Source organism: Tetrao urogallus (genome assembly GCF_951394365.1).
Source record: "Tetrao urogallus genome assembly, chromosome: 6".
Classification (NCBI taxonomy): domain Eukaryota; kingdom Metazoa; phylum Chordata; class Aves; order Galliformes; family Phasianidae; genus Tetrao; species Tetrao urogallus.
Window position 1 is genome coordinate 7041897 of NC_136819.1, and position 18548 is coordinate 7060444.

At 62.5% G+C, this 18548-nt stretch overlaps 3 protein-coding genes across 3 annotated transcripts; 1 reads left to right on the forward strand and 2 right to left on the reverse strand.

Annotated features, from left to right (window-relative positions):
• Positions 1-1700: 1700 nt before the first annotated feature.
• CD6 (CD6 molecule) lies at positions 1701-5781 on the reverse strand (the record flags this gene model as incomplete). Its single annotated transcript, XM_079537054.1, is given in 13 exon segments — positions 1701-1930; positions 2198-2371; positions 2480-2554; positions 2633-2743; positions 2914-3033; positions 3118-3258; positions 3338-3406; positions 3497-3796; positions 4005-4313; positions 4386-4712; positions 4789-4848; positions 5494-5745; positions 5748-5781. Coding segments are annotated over 13 exon segments (2202 nt in total).
• A 1048-nt stretch (positions 5782-6829) lies between these two features.
• TMEM132A (transmembrane protein 132A) lies at positions 6830-11443 on the reverse strand (the record flags this gene model as incomplete). The annotated part of the gene is made up of 11 exons (XM_079537187.1): positions 6830-7882; positions 7957-8148; positions 8211-8487; positions 8725-8927; positions 8997-9140; positions 9206-9398; positions 9698-9844; positions 9914-10233; positions 10333-10545; positions 10617-10840; positions 11383-11443. The coding sequence occupies 11 exons, from the start codon at positions 11441-11443 to the stop codon at positions 6830-6832; spliced, it is 3027 nt and encodes a 1008-aa protein (XP_079393313.1).
• A 3523-nt stretch (positions 11444-14966) lies between these two features.
• On the forward strand, positions 14967-18522 carry PRPF19 (pre-mRNA processing factor 19; the record flags this gene model as incomplete). The annotated part of the gene is made up of 16 exons (XM_079537851.1): positions 14967-14985; positions 15086-15235; positions 15342-15418; positions 15488-15629; positions 15851-15924; positions 16005-16067; positions 16168-16209; positions 16329-16403; positions 16622-16697; positions 16929-17038; positions 17150-17305; positions 17386-17455; positions 17593-17678; positions 17905-18075; positions 18236-18341; positions 18425-18522. The coding sequence occupies 16 exons, from the start codon at positions 14967-14969 to the stop codon at positions 18520-18522; spliced, it is 1515 nt and encodes a 504-aa protein (XP_079393977.1).
• Between the last annotated feature and the right edge of the window lie 26 nt (positions 18523-18548).

Below are 18548 nucleotides of genomic sequence, written 5' to 3' on the forward strand. Positions count from 1 at the left end.
GGAGCCGTGCTGCCTCCTCCGCCCTGGTGCTGGTGGCTGAGCGGGAGGTGTGTAGAGCAGCAACGCCTCTGTACACAGCCTGGGGAAGGGAGGCCGGAGGGGAGAAACTGGGGGGGGAGGGGGCAGGCAGGCAGCGGCAGGCTGTTTTTCTTCCCTCTGTGGTTTTTGCGTCACATCTTCCTCATTTGAAGTTGCATCCTGGCAGCTGCCTCGCCAGAGGCAGAACCAGCGAGAAAGAGGGGGACTGTACCTCATTTTTGACCCCATGCTCATCCCCAACCCATCTACAACCTCATAACATCTTATCTCCTTCTCTATCTCCATCCGATCCCCACTCCATCCTCATCTCCATTTCCATCTCCGTCTCGTTCCCTTCCTGTCCCCATTCCTGTTCCCATCCCCATCCCATCTCCAATCTCATCACATCCCATCCCTGTCTACATCTCATCTCTATATTCATCCCATACCCACTGCCTCCCCATCCCATCTCCAACCCCATCCCATCCCTATCTCCACTCTTTCCCATCCATCCCATCCCCATTCCCTCCCCATCAAAGGATCCCCATCAGCCCCCAGCCCCACAGAAGGAGGGAACCCAAGGAGAAGTGAACGTGCCCAGCACTGGGGGCCACGGGGACCTTCCTTTTCCTCAGAGTCCTCTCAGGGCTGCAGGTAGTGTGGAGAAACCAAGCTGAGCGCTGGAGCTGGTACCCAAAGCTGGGTGAGCACCACGTGTCTCGTGCCTGAAGCACTGCTACACTTCTCACAGTTACAGGCATTCTGGGGACACAGCATGTCGCTGTGAGGCACATGGGTGCTGGGGAGGCACTGATTGATTGCACCCTAATTAATTTCCCCAAATCCAGGTCAGGCATGCAAAGGAAACCGCTCGCCATCGACTTGGTGGCAGTGCTGATGAATGGCGGCTCCACAGGGCCACCAAGCTCTCCACACGGCAACACCACAGCCCTGTACCTGCAGAGGTCCCCCACCCCACAGCCTCACTCTGGCCCCACATCTCCACTCCCAGGGAGTTTCCTGCCTCAGCACTTTCTCAGGGCTGAAGATTTTCCGTGACTCAAGTAGAGGTCTCTAAGAGATGCTCAGGGTGGGCAGCGCTGATCCTGCTGGCTGCAGTGGTCCGTTGGTGGGACCCAACGTGCTCACCCCATTTCTCACTGAAACGCAGGGCGGTGCTCAGTTCACCACCAAGTAGTGGGGACGTGGTACTTGGTGCACCCTAAACCTGGGTGGATAGCATCGTGCGCACAGAGTAGCTTGGCCCCACGCAGGCTCCGCTCGCAGCCCTGCTCTCGTCTCCTCTCTCTCCCCTTTGTCTGGGGTTTTGTTGCTATTTCAGTGCTTCCTCTGTTGTTGCGGTGCGGCCCCTTTGTTCTGGGCTGCCAGAGCCGCTCAGCTCAGTAAACAGCTGGAGGATGTGACAGGGGGCAAATTTTCCACTGTGGCTCAGAGCCCGGAGGCGATGATAGCTCAGCTTCCCCAGGACCCCGCTGGGTTCCATGCTAGTCTGAGCACGGCAGCCTGAGTACCCTCGGGATGGGGCAGGGTGTTGGGAATGGCATCCCTTGGGTACACCCAGAAAGAGATGAGGGCTCGCCAGGCAGATGGGGCTAAAAGCTTTTAATGGCCCATGGCTGTGTTATGGATAAGAGTCCCCTCCCCGCTGCCTGTTCCCACTCTCAGCAGCCAGAGCCCTGGATGTCATCGTAGTCACTCCCCTCAGAGAAGCTGGGGTCCTGTGTGTGTTCCTCTAGGGGTGGGTCCCCACATGTCTCGGCACCCTGCACGTTCTCATACCACTCCCCTGAGGAGGTGCTGGAGCTGTCAGCATAGTTGGGGTCTGTTGGGGGCGGAGGTACCCACGGCATGTTGAGCACTGGGATGGGCACACAGGGCACGTCTGGGGGTGCTGTGGAAAGCAGGAGATGTATGAGCACCTCTCAGCCCTCCTGCCACTCCCTGGGTCCCTGCATCCACCTGGGACTGTCCCCATCCCTGGGGGTCTCACCAACCCCATTGCCATCCCCAGAGCTTTTCCCTCCCAGGAAGTCACACCAACACCATCCCCATCCCTGGGTGCTCTCACCATCCCCATTCCCAGAGCTATCCCCATCACTGGGTGCTCTCACCATCCCCGGGGCTGTCCCCATCCCTACAGCTGATTCAGTCCCCTTACTGGTGGGTGCTGTGTGAGGGTGGGTGCTGCGTGATGGGGGCTGCGGGCAGTGCCAGGCACCTGTAGAGACTGCGCTCTCACCACAGTAGGGCTCCGGGGAGGAGGAAGAGGAGGAAGAGGATGAGGATGAGCTCCCCACCCTGCCCCATGGGTGGGCACACTGCACGGTTGGCACTGCAGGGACACAGGATGAATGTCACAAGGGAAGCACAGGGCCACCATTCACCCATCCCTGGACAGGCAGACAGACAACTGTGGGACAGGAGGATGGGGCTGGCGCACCCTCTGTGGGAAATGGCTCCATCCCGTCCTGGGTGGGCGTCAGCAGCTGCTCACCCGGCTGTCGGCGCTGTGAGTCTGTGGGGTGGGAGGAACAGGGTCAACGGGGGAATCCAGTATAGCGGGGAGGTGCCGGGGTGGGGGGTGGGGTCTCACTGTGGAAGGTGGAGAGGGCCATGGGTGGCTTGCTGCTGAAATCATAGCGTTCATAGTCAGAGTCAGAGGAGTCAGAGCCCTTGGTGGTGGGAAGGGTTGCTGGTGTGGAGTCTGCAGGGAGAGACAGAGCTGGGGCTGCAGTCACCAGCAGATCTGGAGGGGCTGGTGGACTCAGGGAGCGTGTAGGACTGATGGGGATGGTGGGCTGCTGGGGTTGATGGGGCTGCTGAGGACTCACAAAGCAGATGGCGCTAACACAGTGAGTGACCTGCTAGACCCACCTGGCCCCTTGGGGAGGTCTGCGGGTGCCTCCCTGTAGTTGTTGCAAGTCTCCAAGGGCATGTCGTGACCCTGGCTGCTGTGGGTCACCAGGAGTGGCACTGGGTTCCCCAGAGTGAGAGCTGCAAGAGTGGAGAGCATCAGTGAGAGTATGGCTGGGAGCAGTTCCCCATGCTTCCCCCCCCTATGCCCAGGGGGATCCTCACCGCTCCTCTTCCTCAAGTACAGCAAGGCAGTGGAGAAGACCACCAGTGTGAGCAGGAGCAGCACTGCCAGCACCACACATGAGATGAAGAGAGGCATGTGCTGAAGGGGCAGGCCCCCAGCTGCACCCAAGCCCTTTGTGGCTGCAGCAGAGAATGGACAGTTCATGACGCTCTCCTACACACACCTCTTCACCCCTTGGTTCCCCCAAAGCACACTTACTGCTTGGGGATGTACCACCACTTGGCATCACGGTCACCTCCAACGTGGGGGTCTGCAAGCCCAGGGAGCCTGCAGGAGGGCAGAGGAGAGGCTGCAGCCTCAGGACCCAGGTGGGCTGCTGGCCCAAACCTTTCCCCATGGGGACAAAGGGTGCCGTACCGTTGCAGACGACACCGGCAGCACGGGATTCGTGGCAGGGAGCTGACTTGTTGTAGGTCCAGCGGCAGTACGCCAGTGAGGGCTGCCAGTCCGGGCACTCATAAAGCATCTTGGTGGGCAATGTGTGGTGGAAGGAAGGACGCAGCAGTGGCTCCCCACAGCCCAGCGTGTGGCACAGCACTGCAGCCTCCAGCATGTACCAGGTGCTGTCGCACACAGTGCTCCATGTCCCACGGTAATGCACCTCCACGCGACCTGCGCAGCCGTCCTTACCTCCGGACAGCCGCCACTCGTGGTGCTCTGCAAGGGCACTGTCTGGGGTCAGGACGGTGCCACAGCACGGGGGGCAGCCATTTCCATGACACAAGGGACCAGACAGCACCACGGCACCGCTTTTGGATGGTGCTGCAGCACGGGCACAGTGCCACAGGCAACCCCCCCCCCCCCCCCCCCCCCCCCCCCCCCCCCCCCCCCCCCCCACCCCCCCCCCCCCGCACACGTCACCCACCCGAGCACACCACGCTGGCGTCCTCTTTGTGGCTGCAGTCGTGCTGCAGGGCAGCAGGGCATTCCCCCAGCTGCTCCTCGTGCCCGCTGCAGTTCACCTCGTCCAGCAGCACGGGGCCGTGCCCCCGGCCGAAGGCGGCCTCTCGCGGCGCACGCAGCGCCCAGCCGCAGCCCAGCTGCCGGCACACCACGGCGGCGTCGGCCAGGTCCCAGCCGTCGTCACACACCGTGCCCCAGCTGCCCGCCTGCCGCAGCTCCACCCGGCCCTCGCAGCGGCTGTGCCCACCAGCCAGACGCAGCACCGGGGCACCTGGGTGAGATGGAGAGGCGCTGGCACACGGCACTGTGCCACGGGGACGGCGTGCACCCACTGTGCCCTTACCTGTGCAGGTGACGTTTGCCGGCCCTGCTGCACAGCAGCTGGGCTCAGTGGCCAGCTGCAGCTGGCAGAGCTGTGGCTCCCACCCACTGCAGTTGGCCACCGCAGTTGGGCATCCCTTGGAGAAATCTCTGTCACTGTCCAGGCTTGCCATCACCGCATCACCCTCAGCATCCCCGCAGTGCAGGTGGTGGCACAGCTCCCGAGAGGCAGCAGCACTCCAGGACTCCCGACACACAGGCATCCAGTGGCCACGGTGCTGCACCTGCACTGTGCCCTCACAGGGGTGGCTGCCACCAGCCAGGCGCAGCATGGCTGTGCCCCAGGGACCTGCAGGCAGCTCGGGATGAGGGTGGCGGGGGGGGTCCCTGCACCCGCTGCCCCACAGATGGATGCCCATTCTCACCTGGCTCTGCCGAAGTGTTGCTCGGCATAGCGGTGGGAACTCCCGTTGCCTCCACTGGAGCTATAAAGAGAGGGCAGGGAGGTGTAGGATGACAGTGGGGTGCCGGTCCCCAGCATGGCACCAGAGGTACAAAATGGCGACCAGAGGTTGCCTGCTGTTAAGCCAAAACCTCAAATTCATCCCATGTGGCCACACGTTGATCCTCCCGGTGCAGAGGACCGCTCTGGGAAAGACTTCAGGCTTAGCAGTGGGGTTTGGGACAGGCCTGTGCCCAGGTGATTGGTGCTGAGGGGAGATTTTAGGGCACCATGCATGTGCTGGGGGCAAAATGGTGTCCGGGTCTGTTGGGAACAGAGGGCTGTGAGCTCAGCGCCTCACTGCTCAGCTTGGGGGGAGGAGAAAAGCAGAGGCACCTCTGCACAGCCTGCAGCATGGGCAAAGCATTTGCTTTCTCTCAGCAGCGCTCCACGTGAAGCAGCATTCTTTGCAGAACAACGGTCTGGTGCAAAAAGCAGGGTGGGATGGGATGGGGTGGGATGATCCTGGGGAACAACGGCAAAGCACTTCACCTCCCTGGTGGCAGCAAGGGGACACGGAATGGGAGACCTCATGCTGGGTCAGACCCCACTGGTGCCGAGCATCCTCACCGTGTATCGAACCCAACGTGTTGGCGACATCCCACCAGGGCTGGGGATGATGGCATACCTGGTTTGGGCACGGCAGCAACGCAGAGAGCAGCCAGCAGCAGGCACAGCACCTCCATCCTCACCTCCTGCCCATTGCGTCGGGTGCTGCTCGGTGTCGGGATGTGGCCCCGTGCTGCTGCATGCCGCACGTCCGGCCCCGGTATGCAGGAAGCCAGGGGTGCCGATGTGGGGGTGGTTCCATCCTGTCCCACTGCAGCATCACATGCCCGTGGGAAGCGGTACGCTGAGGGGTAACGGAGGCAGCTTGGGGACCATGCCGTGCACTCGTGGTGTCCCTGCAGTGCATCGGTGGTGTGGGAGAAGCTCAGAGCACTGCGGGATCACACTGCTCCCCACTCTGATTTGGGATGAGAGGGGTTAGGAGAACCCACGCCCACTGCAGGGACGAACTCTGCCACCAGCAGTGGGGACAGGGGGACCCTGGGATAACCAGGATGGATCGGATGCAGCCGATCGCTTTGGCATCCAGGGATAAAGAGGTGGGCATGGATGTGTGGTCTACCACCGGATGGGAAATGGATTTGGGAGCCTTCATGAAACTGAGGAAGCCCAGCACAGCAGCCACATCACTGTCTCCATCCATCCCCATTTCCTTTCCCCATTCTATCCCCATCCCATCCCATCCCATCCTATCCCATCCCATCCCCATCTAATCTTCATCCCCATCCTATTCCCATCCCATCCCATGCCCATTCCATCCCCATCCCCATTTAATCTCCATCCTGTCCCATCCCATCCCCACCTAATCTCCATCTCATCCCCATCCCATGCCCATTCCATTCCCATCCCATTCCATTCCTTTCTATCCCAAACCCATTTCATCCCATCCCAACCCCATCCCCATGCTGCCCACTCCCTGCCCAAGGTCACAGCAGCTGGGCCATAGCCAGGATATTCCCACATGCACCCACACCTGGTGCCAAAGCAAACAGCCTGTGCTTGTCCCCAGCAGTGCAAAGTGACCCAGTCCTGTGTCACCACACCAGGCACCACTCTTCTGTTTTAAATATTTTATTTCTGTAACAACAATCAGACTTAAAAATCTTCCATAAATAAGGGTCCCCACCCCACAGCGCAATGGGTACAAAATGTTGTACAAAACGGACACGAGGCCGGTCAAGGGGGGGGCACAGAACTCGGCATCAGCACTATGAACACAATGTGGCAATGAGAACCGCAGCAAGGAAGGGGACCCTGTGTCCCCAGCACCGCAGTGGAAACCCCAGGGGAAGGTGACAGCGGGATGTCACTGATTCCCAATGGGGCTTAGGGATGGTCCCACCAGCGTCCCCTCCACGGAGGAACAGGGACAAAGAGGACGGTCCTGGTGGGGGTCAGGAGCTGCCACGGATCCTCTCCATGTAGCAGCGCAGCTCCTCAGGGTCACGCAGCCCCATGTCCTCGCACACCCAGCGGATGTCATCCTCACCAGCCACCAGGATGGACTGCACATTGGGGGTGGGCTGGGGGGGATCCTCGGGGGCACGCTGGGGTGCAAAGGTGACGAACTCCACGCGTTTCCGCCGGCTGCCCCCTGGCACAGGCCCTTCTTTGCGGGGCTCCACTGAGGTGCCACTGGGGGACCCCGTGTCGGGTGCCAGAGTGTCTGCACAGCAGCAGCGCTCAGGCTGGGGGCCCGGCAGGCTGTCAGGCTCAGGCTGCCGGCGGTCCAGCTGCCGGCTCAGCTCCTCCTGGTCAGTGCCCAGCCAGACCCAGTTGTGGGGCTGGGAAGCCGCAGCAGCGGTGCTGGTGTCGGGTGGCTCCTTCTGCTGATAGCGCAGCACAAAGAAGACGCAGTTAACGAGGAAGATGAAGATGGCCAGGCAGAAGACGCCCAGCAGCACGTACATGCCGATCTCCAGGTCGCTCACACGTGCAGGGGCCTTCACCATTTCTTCCTTCTCCTCCTCCTGCATGCCACGGCCATAGCCTTCCTCTCTTTCCTCCTCCTCCTCCTCAGAGGAAGACCCCATGCCCTGCAGCTTTGTGTTGACCAGCCCCACATCACCATGCTCCCCCTGGCCCGCTGTCACCGCCTCACCCGACATGGCTCCCTCTGCCCTTGGGAATGGCATGGGAGACCGGGGGCTGCTCGGGGGGGTCCTGCGCTCCCCAGCCACCTCTAACAATGCAGTGCCGGCAGCCAACACAGCGGCACGGTGACGGCCACGGCGGCACACATCCAGGGGGTGTAGACTGAGCTGCAGCAGGGCCCCTCGGCCCGGCCCCTCCGCCACCACTCGCGGATGCCAGGATGAGGTCCCCACCACAGTGACCACTGTGGGATCCAGTGAGGTGACAGCCAGCACGGCGTCCTGCCCACCGTACAGCTCCATCGGTGCCAGCGTGCCATCAGAGAAGGACAGCCAGACAGATAGCGTCGCCTCCTGCCAGGACACCGAGTGGCACCAGGGTGGCACCGGGGCACAGAGCTCCCCCTGGGCCACCCACAGATCCTCACCTGCTTGGAGCCCCGCAGCGTGGCCGTGGCCTGGCACACGGCAGTGAGCAAGCCAGGGTGGCTAGGCTCCAGGTGCAGCGCCAGCTCCAGCCCTGCCACCACTGCAGCACGCAGTTCTGTCACTGCCACCTTCTCCTCCGACACCACCAGCATCTGCTCGCCCAGGATGGCGTCCGACAGCGGGGAGCGCACCTGCAGGCAGCTGGTCAGCATCCCCTCCAGTACCGCATCTCCCTGCGTTGCCCCAAACCTACCTCCACTGAGGTGACGCCGGGTTCCCGGCCCACCAGCACGGTGCCGCCTTCCAGTGATGCCACACGGGGGTCCTGCACGCGTGCCCAGCTGGCCACCAGGTGTGTGACATCCAGCAGCCACTCAGGGCCTGGCAAGTAGGACAGGTGGCGGCCACCATCCTGTGCATGTGCCACGAAGTATGCCAGGAACCGCACTGCCGTGCGCTGATACTGCGGCCGGCAGCTCCGTGTCCGCCGCTCAGCATCCTCCCCAGGGTCCTCCACATCACTGCTAGAGCTGTGGGCACGAGGACACGTGTGTCACCCACAGGCAGAGGGGCGAGTGCCATGAGTTCCAGGGGGGGTTGGTGGGGCACGGGATGGGGGGCGGGGGCACACCGTGAGCGCCATTTGGACTCAGAAAGATGTGCGGCACGTGCACCATAGGTCTCAGAGGGACAGGGACACACAGCACAAGTGCCAGCTCCCGTCCACCCTACGCCAAAGCAGCAGTGGCACAGAGAGCTCCTCTCACCTGTCAGTGTTCCCAGGCAGGCGCCAGCCACGCACCTGCTCCAGGGCAGTGTCTCCCAGCTGGACACGCAATGGCAGCAGAGGTGCCCAGACGGTGAAGAGCAGCGAGGCACGCAGGCGGTGTGCCCAAAAGTCCACCCGCACCCCACGGGCACCACGGCTCTCCTTGCCCCCCACGAACACCGCGTCACAGCCCTCCGACACCTGTTGGGGCACACGGAGGGGCAGAGGGTGCCCAGGGAGTGCTGCTGGGGGGGCTGGGACCATGCTCACCTGCAGCACCTGTGTATCTGCTGACTCACAGCCTGGCGGCTCACTGAGCTCAGACACGGCACCACCCACCTCCACCGTCACCAATGTCACCGGCACGGTACGGGGGACACCGGTCAGCGGGGACGTATTGAGAAGCTCCAGCTCCTGTGGACACAGTGGGGCTGAGCACCGTGGGAAGGTGGGGTGGGATGCGGGATGGGGGCACCCACCTGCACCAGGGGGACGAGGACGCGCATGTCACGCTCCGACACCTGCACCTCCCACACCAGCTTGTCCTTCTGCGCCTCAGGGTCCTGGCCTGGGTATTCCACCTGCCACGTGAGGGGTCGTGCCAGTGCCTGAGCCCCTGTGCCATTCTCCACCACCAGCTCCAGATGGAGGAGCTCAGCCGCCTCCAGTGCCCTGTGGGAACAGAGCTCCGGATGGCACCCACTGGGACGGGGACCCAACAGAATGGGGATGTCCACCAACAGAGACACACTGCTTCAGGGCCACCCCACATCCCAAACTAGGACCTACTGGGATGGGACCATCCTGTATCCCCATTTGGAATCTATTGCTGAAATGGGGCTCTCCCACACCACCAGCCATCCCATTAGAATTTGCTGGGACAGGGACAGTGCAACATGCACAGGTCCCCGTGCCCAAGTGGACCCCACCAGGTGCCACGCTGAAGATCTCTCCCGTGTCCCTGCCCATACCTGGTGCTCCTCTGGATGTCCCTGCTGCGCCGACATGTTACCACAGCCGACCAGTGCTTGGGGCCACGGCTGCGTTCCAAGTGGACAGCCCACGCAGGGTCCGCAGACCTGGCGGCCACCACCTGCAGTCCCTTCTTGGCCTTGACTCTACGTAAGGAGGAAGGGCTGTCACACCGTGCCCCCGTCACAACCCCCCTCCTCACCACGTGCTCTCACCGCAGGGTCAGCAACATGGCGGTGAAGTTGTGCCGCAGCGCCAGGCTGGCGGTGAAGCGCTGCCCAGGCCGCAAGGCTCTGTCGGGGACGCGCAGCAGGACCCTCTCATCCAACGGCACCTCTTGCCGCCGTGCCACTGCCGGCACTGTCTGCAGCTCCAGCATCCCCACGTACCGCAGGGGCTCCACTGTGGCACTGGGATGGCTGCAGGTTCCCGGCCCAGCCACGCCATACCACAATTCGACTGACTCCAGGGACGACACCGGGGAGAACCAGCGTGCTGGGATCTCCAGTTCCACCAAGCAGATGCCCAGTGGGGCCTGGGGGGGGACAGCAGCCTTAGGGCTGGGGGCAGAGCGGGGCCAGCAGCGCTACGGCGACAGCACCTTGGGGCTGCGGGGCTGTGGGCTGCGACCCACCTGCACACGGCAGGAGCCTTGCAGCGTCCGGCTGCGCTGCTGGGCCTGCAGGACAATGCAGGGCAGCGAGTGCTCCCCAGGGGGGTCCCGCCGTCCACGCCAGTCAGGGCCGTGCAGGTGGAAGAGGACGCGGGCCGTGGGTTCATCTGGACTCACAGTGCTGTGCAGGGGCACGGCACGGACAGCCCAGGTGTGACTCTTGGTGGGCACCTCCTGGAAGAGACGGGGATGGAGGAGTGGTGGCCCCGTGGGGGTCAGCACGGCTTTGCGGCGGTTGGCATTACCTGGTGGGTGCTGAAGGGCGGGTAGGAGGCTCGCAGAAGAGGCGGGGGGCCAGCGGTGGGGTGGCGGGGCAGCAGCAGGAAGGTGTCGGAACGGGTGTGCAGAGAGGTGTTGGCAGGCAGGGCTCCATCCGCACGCTGCAGGCGGTAGTGCTCGGGCACTGCCTGCAGCTCCATCTCCACAGGCAGGAACACGGGCTCCGGGGGGGACCACTCGCTGCTGCTGGCTGCGGAGATGGAGACCACCGTCACCAAGGCGAGCATGGGCACTGACACATGGGAATGGCTTTCCCGTGGGCCGTGGGCGCTCTGCTCCTGGGGAGTCCAACCCCAAGCTGCCCAGGAAGGAGTCTGCGGGGGGGAGCAGTGCTGAGTGAGTGCTGGGGGTGGGAGCCAGGCACTGTGCACCTGGGGATACAGGGCTTGTGTGGGACAGATCCCCACCAGATCCACGGAGCACACGGGGCAGATTCCAAATGGATCGTAGGGACTGGATGATTCCTAAGGTTCCTTCCAACCCAAGCATTCCATGGTTCCGTGATCTTCAAGGACCCTTTCCAAGCCAACCTTCCGTGGGTCTGTGATCTTCAAGGACCCTTTCCAACCCAACCACTCCGCGGTTCCGCGGCCACCCAGGGCAGATCCCGGTAAACCCCGAGGAGCACATGGGCAGATCCCAGCTCATCCCACGTCCACCTCCCGGCTCTCCCCGGGTAGCCGTGAGGAGCAGTTTCCGGCCAGGGGGGAATTCGGTGCCCGCGGTGCTCACCTGAAGCCCCGAGCAGGGCGGCGGCCAGCAGCAACAGGTACGGCCCCTCGGCCAGGGCCATGGCCGGACCGGTTCCGGAGCCGGGGCCGTGCGGGCTCCGCGGAGCGTCCGTGCGAGCGGAGCCTCCGCCGCCGTCCCTCCGCCTCCGCGCGCAGACAATGGGGCCGGGGCGGGACCGGCACCGGCGCCGCCTCACCCCGGCGGGTCCTAAACACCCCGCGCCGGGCACTGCGGGACCCCGAGGGAACGGACGCGAGCGACAGTCTCGTCCCCAGCCGGGCACCGGGAGAGACTGGGAGACACTGGGGAGATGGGGAACACCGGGGTGTGCTGGGCGGACTGGGAAGGACGAGGGATATTGCTGGTGCTGGGGGAAATGGGAAGGACTGGGCGCAATGGGAGACCTGGGGAGATAAGGGGCATGGGGGGCACTGGGAGAGCTGGAAGGTTTGGGAGGCATGAGGACTGGACTCCATGTGAGGACTGGAGACACTAGAGAGAGCTGAAGGGATGGGGGACACTGGGGCACTGAGGGACTGGGAGGGACGAGGGGTAATAAGGGCACGGGGAAGGGTGGGGGACACTGGCAGAGCTGGAGGGATTGGGAAGGATGGGAGACACCGGGGGAACGGGAAGGGTGCGGGTGTTGGTAGGAATGCAGTATGCTGGGGAGAGCACAGGAATTGCTGGTGGGACTGGGAGGGATGAGGGACACTTGTGGGACTGGGGATTCTGAGCAGGACTGGGAGGGATGGGAGGAATGGGGGGCACAGGGAGGGGTGGGGATGGGTGAAGGACTTGTGGCACTGGGGCACTGGGATCACTGGACGGACTTGGAGGGTAACTGAAGGGACTGGGGGCACTAGAGGTACAGGGAAGGGAGTGGGACATTGTGGATGCTAAGCCAAAAGTGGGGAGATTGAAGGGACTGGGAGGGCTGGGGGCCACAGCAACAGTGGGGACACTGGAAGGGACTGGAAGTGATGGGGACACAGTGGGAGCCAAGGGCACTGGGGGCACTGGGGGCACTGGGGGAACACTGAAGGACAGGGGTGCCGCAAAGCCAGAGGGCAGCAGGGACAGAGCCAGGCATTGGCACTGATAACCTCAGCCTCAGCAAACAGGCGACGGAGACGGCACTCACAGGGACAGCATGTCCTGCCCCCACCCCGAGTGTCCTCTGTGCCCCCCCGGAACTGAGCACCTTCCCTGCAGGCACAGTGTGGACAGCAAACTTTATTTGGTGGCCAAATAAACACAGCAGCAAACCAATGTGGCCAATTCCACAACAGCAAACCAAGCACGTAGCCCTCATCCTATGGCTGGGGGGGTTACCCGGTGTGGGACCCCCCAGGCACTTTGGTGTGAGCGGATTCAGGGCTTGGGTGTGGTGTTAGTGAAGGCACTGATGCGGGGCACTGGGGGGGCCCATATACCACACACACCACACACACACACACACACACACAGGGCCCCCCCACAGCCCTCACTCCTCCGCACGGCCCCGTGCTGGCCCATAGCGCTGCTGCCTCCTCCGCAGCTCCTCCACCTTCCACTCCAGGCTGCGCACAGCAGCCTCCAGGTGTGCAGCAGGGCTGGGCGGGGGGGCCCTGCCACCTCCCAGCAGCACGTAGAGCCCCCAGAGCCCCAGCAGCATGGCCGCCCGAACCACCAGGCCGCTGCCCTCTGCCGCCGCCACGTGCAGGAAGGCTCCCAGGAAGACACAGAGCCGCAGCCAGCGCAGCACGGGCCGCAGCAGTGCCACGACCCGGCCCAGCAGCCATGGCAGGAGGTGGACCCACATCACAGCTAACAGCCCCCACAGCAAGACCCGCTGCACCGCGCCGGGGCTCAGCGCCACGCTGCCCGCCAGCCAGGCCCCTGTGCTTCAAAACACGGGAGAATATTTGAGACCAAGCAGCTGGGGCTGCACCCGGGCGAGCTCACATTGCACCGTGCTCACCGTGCAAGCCGCAGGCGTCCAGCAGATCCCCCAGTGCTCTGCTCAGCACGGCCAGGCCCGATGAGATGGCCGAGGCGGTGAGCCACAGTGCAGCCAGCAGGCTCTGCAAAGAAAAAGGGCCTCGTGGGGCAATGCCATGCTCACCACCACACCTCCCCCCCACCTCCGACTCCCTCTGCTCACCTCGGCCAGCAGGCGCAGCGGCTCGGCTTCCAGGCAGCCCTCCAGGCTGGCCCAGGCGGTGTGGCCCAGCTGCCACAGGGTCTCATTCAAGGCAGCCATGGCACCGCCGAAAGCCTCCATCCTCGGCACTGCCAACGGGGTCTGTGGGCAACGGGGGGGTGTGAGCTGCCCCCCCAGTCAGCCCCCCACAACCTGGTGCCCTCTCCAAGCCCCCCAACCGTATCCCCAGGGTGCCCTCTCAATGTGCTCACCCAGCATGCCACCCCATACTCCTCCATGACCCTCCTACGTCTCCCCCTATATCCCCCAATACAGACTCCGCAAATATGAACTCCCAGTATCCTCCGACGTGCCCCCCATACCTCCCCATCTATCTGCCTGCCCATTCACCTCCACAACGCAGTACTCCCTGCAGTATACCCCAATATCCCATAACCCCATCTGCCTCCCTCATAGGGCTCACCCATATAACACCCCTGAATAGCCCCCACTACACAACACCCCAGTGTGCCCCCATTCCCCCACTCCCCTCTACACGGCTCCCTCTCAACCTCCCTCAATATGTTCCCCACCGATACACACAAACGTACCCCCATTACTCCCCAGTGTGCCCACCCATGCCGCCTCCCAATATAACCCCCATCTCCCTACATGCCCTCCCATGCTCATGCCCCCCATACGCCCCCTATGTAACCCATAGCACAGCCCCCCAATATTCCCCCATATGACCTTCCCCTCTGCACTCTTCAGTATCCCCAATATAGCCCCCCAACCCCCAATGTCCCCCCCATTGCCCCCCATTACAGCCCTCCCTCTAGTCCCTCAATGTACCCCCCCCTCCCGTATGCCCTCCATATGCTTCCTCAAAGCATTCCCCCCCAACCTGCCCCTCAATATTACCCTGGGTGCCCCAGTCTGTGCACTCAATACGCCCCCATTTACCCTCCCAGCACCCCCTGCCCACTCCAGGCCCTCTGCTCTCCTCCACCCCCCCACACCCTCCCAATCCCCCCTCCCACATTCCCTCCCCCAGCCCCCCCTTTTCCCTTTGCGCAGCGCTGTCCCCCTCCCCCCCCATCCCCCGTGTCCCCCCTCGTCCTCCCCCCGTTCCCCCCGGGGTTCTCCCGCACCCTCGCACAGGGCAGCGCCGCCCACTGCCGCACGGGGGCGCTGCGGGGCAGGTCGGCCGCAACGCACGAACGGTCCTGGCGCGAACCCGCCGCCGCGGGGCGCCATGGGAGCTGCAGTCCTGCGCGGGGTGCGCCGGGAGGCGGAGGTTGGGGAGGGGGTGTGCACTGGCGCGGGGCACGCCGGGAGCACTTCCGTTTCCGGCGGCCGCCTGAGCGGAGCCCGCGTAAGCGCTCCGAGCGTCGGTGAGGACGCACGGAGCCGGAAGTGGAACCAGGAGCAGCCGGAAGCGGAGCGCGCAGGGCCCGCCATGGCTCTCATCTGCTCCAGTGAGCGGCGGGCCGCCCGGGGGGGGTGGCGGCGGTGGGGGGACGGGGGGACGTCGGGACCACGCCGTGACCTGCGCCGCCCCCTACGCTGTCCCCACAGTCTCCAACGAGGTCCCCGAGCACCCGTGCGTGTCGCCGGTGTCTAACCACGTGTACGAGCGGCGGCTGATCGAGAAATACATTGCGGAGAACGGCACCGACCCCGTCAACAACCAGCCCTTGTCCGAAGAGCAGCTCATAGACATCAAAGGTGGGAGGGCACGGGGGGACACCGGGAGCCCGTCCCCGCGCTGCCGGCGGGGGCACGAGGGGCTGTGGCAAAGGGCAAGGAGCTGAGGGTGCATCTGTGTTGGCAGTTGCCCATCCCATCCGGCCCAAGCCACCATCGGCCACCAGCATCCCGGCCATCCTGAAGGCGCTGCAGGATGAGTGGGTAAGTTGCAGAGAGCTGAGGTGCGGGGCTGAGTGCCGCCCCCTGACTCTCCTTCTGGTGCCCTCGTAGGATGCCGTCATGCTGCACAGCTTCACGCTGCGCCAGCAGCTGCAGACCACGCGCCAGGAGCTGTCCCACGCGCTGTACCAGCATGATGCTGCCTGCCGTGTCATCGCACGGCTTACCAAGGAGGTCACTGCTGCCAGAGAAGGTGAGCTTGGATGAAGGGGGCTGCAAAACTCCAGGGAAAGAGAACCATAGAGCCACAGAATGGCCTGGGTTGAAAAGGTCCACAATGGCCATCTAGTTCCAACCCCCTGCTATGCGCAGGGTCGCCAGCCACTAGACTAGGCTGTGCGGAGCCACTGCAGCCTGGCCTTGAGTGCCTCCAGGGTGGAGAGTAGAACTCATAATGTTTCTCTGCTTCTGCAGCTCTGGCCACACTGAAACCGCAGGCCGGCCTTATCGTGCCACAGGCAGTGCCGTCCTCACAGCCTAATGTGTCGGTGAGTTTCTTCTACCTCACTATGTGTCTCTCTCCTATTTCCTACCTGCATTTAACTGAGCCCTTCTCTGTTCCACGCAGGGAGCTGGGGAGTCCATGGAGCTGGGTGAGCTTGCAGGCATGACCCCTGAGATTATCCAGAAGGTAAGGACTTGTGCTACCTGTGCTGTTCCAGCTCTAAGCTACTCCCTGTCCTGCTGGGAGAGCCCAGGTTGTCTGTAACCACTGTCGTGCTGTTTTGTAGCTTCAAGACAAGGCCACTGTGCTGACTACAGAGCGCAAGAAGGTGAGCGGCCACATTTCATGCTTACATTTCACATTCAGGATACCACAGTGATCACAAGATATGCATGGTGTGTTCCTAGAGGGACAAATGTTCATCCCCATGCCATTTTCTGTTTGCAGAGGGGCAAAACAGTGCCAGAGGAGCTGGTGAAGCCAGAGGAGCTCAGCAAGTACCGGCAGGTTGCCTCGCACGTGGTGAGTTCTACAGTGCTTTCAAAAACTCACCCTCTGCTGGGCAGTGTCCAAACCCACAGTTCAGTTGCTGGTCAGTGCCAGGGCAGTCATGGCTCTCTCCATGGAGACCAGTGCTGCAGTGGAGGTGGCTTCCAAAGCCCCTTGCAAGAACTTTTGGGTTCACTTTGGGGTATTTTCCTGCTTGTGGCACCAACCTGGCCTCTTTCTGCCTCGCACAGGGGCTGCACAGTGCCAGCATTCCAGGAATCCTGGCCTTGGACCTCTGTCCTTCCGACACCAACAAGATCCTCACTGGTAAGGGAGCCACCTCCCTCTTTGTTGTCAGTACAGACCCTTCAGCTTCCTGGGAATGGGGCCCTTTCTCTGACCTTTTGTGAGGTTGGAGTGAGCAAAGGGGCATGAGGAGTTCTCTTGGCTCACATCCTGAGAGCTTCTCAGGACAGAGATCTCAAAGAGCAGCAGGTGGATGTTGAAGTTGGCCAGCCACAAGTCCCATCTCTGATAGTTCCCTGCTTCGTTTGCTAGGTGGGGCTGATAAAAATGTCATCGTCTTTGATAAGAGCTCGGAGCAGATCCTGGCGACACTCAAGGGCCACTCTAAGAAGGTCACCAGTGTTGTGTTCCACCCCTCACAGGTGTGCTGCTGCCCTCTTCAAACTTTCCCTTCCTGCCTGTAAAGGAGCTCGTGAACAGAGTCACGGCACTGTTTTGATGTTAAAGTTCCTGCTTTATCCCTTTATCTCTAGGATTTGGTGTTCTCAGCTTCTCCTGATGCCACCATCCGCATCTGGTCTGTGCCCAATGCTTCCTGTGTGCAGGTTGTCCGTGCCCATGAGGGCTCTGTGACAGGGCTCAGCCTGCATGCCACGGGTGATTACCTTCTGAGCTCTTCTGATGACCAGGTGAGAGGCAGCCTGGACTCAGGGCGCTTGGACACCCTGCTTGGTGGCTGCGTGCTCAATGCCACGCGTGTCTCTTCCAGTACTGGGCCTTCTCAGATATCCAGACGGGCCGTGTTCTCACCAAGGTGACAGATGAGAGCTCTGGCTGCGGTAAGACAAAGAGTACCCGTGCTGTGGGTCTCCTGTGGCTGTGCGGAGGGGGGATTTTCTTCCCTGGGAGCTCCTGGTAGCAGGGTTCTCACAGGACAGAGCCTCCCCAACCCTCGTATGTCTCTCTGTCTCTGCAGCCCTCACCTGTGCCCAATTCCACCCAGATGGGCTCATCTTTGGAACGGGAACGATGGATTCTCAGATCAAGATCTGGGATCTGAAGGTAGGACTGGCCCTAGGCAGGCAGGAGTTGGGCAGCGGGTGCTGTGTTTTGCGCAGAGCTTTGTGTGCCCCCTGGAGTGACAGCCCTATGGCTTTCCTCATCCTTGCTTCTCTGGGCGCGTGCGAATTCTGTCGTCTTTGTGCGCTGTTGTCTCTCTCCTCGCCAAGCTGCTGCCCTGGGGAGGCAGAGGATGCTTGAGGCCCATGTTTGATCCTCCTGTCCCCAGGAACGCACCAACGTGGCCAACTTCCCAGGGCACTCGGGCCCCATCACCAGCATTGCCTTCTCTGAGAACGGCTACTACCTGGCCACGGCTGCAGACGACTCCTCTGTCAAGCTCTGGGACTTGCGTAAACTGAAGAACTTCAAGACGTTGCAGCTGGACAATAACTTCGAGGTGCGGTGGCTCCCTTGTCCCAGCGTTGGCCACCCGAGCCCTGCCGTTTTGCTCTGCTTGGGGTGCTGGAGGACAGAGAGGGCGCTGCACCTCTGGCACGATGTCTGGAGGGAACTTCCTGGGCCTGGCCTGAAGCTTTGTTTCCTCTGCTCCTCCCCAGGTGAAGTCTCTCATCTTTGACCAGAGTGGCACCTACCTGGCGCTGGGCGGCACAGACGTCCAGATCTACATCTGCAAGCAGTGGACAGAAATCCTCCACTTCACTGGTACGGGGCTGTGGGGCTGAGAGTGGCAGGGAAGCCTCTCCCACCTCTTCGTGACATAACTATATGCTGTCTTCCCTCTGCAGAGCACAGCGGCCTCACCACAGGGGTGGCTTTTGGCCACCATGCCAAGTTCATCGCCTCGACAGGCATGGACCGCAGCCTGAAGTTCTACAGCCTGTAGCCTCGGGTGTGGGGCTGGCAGCGCTC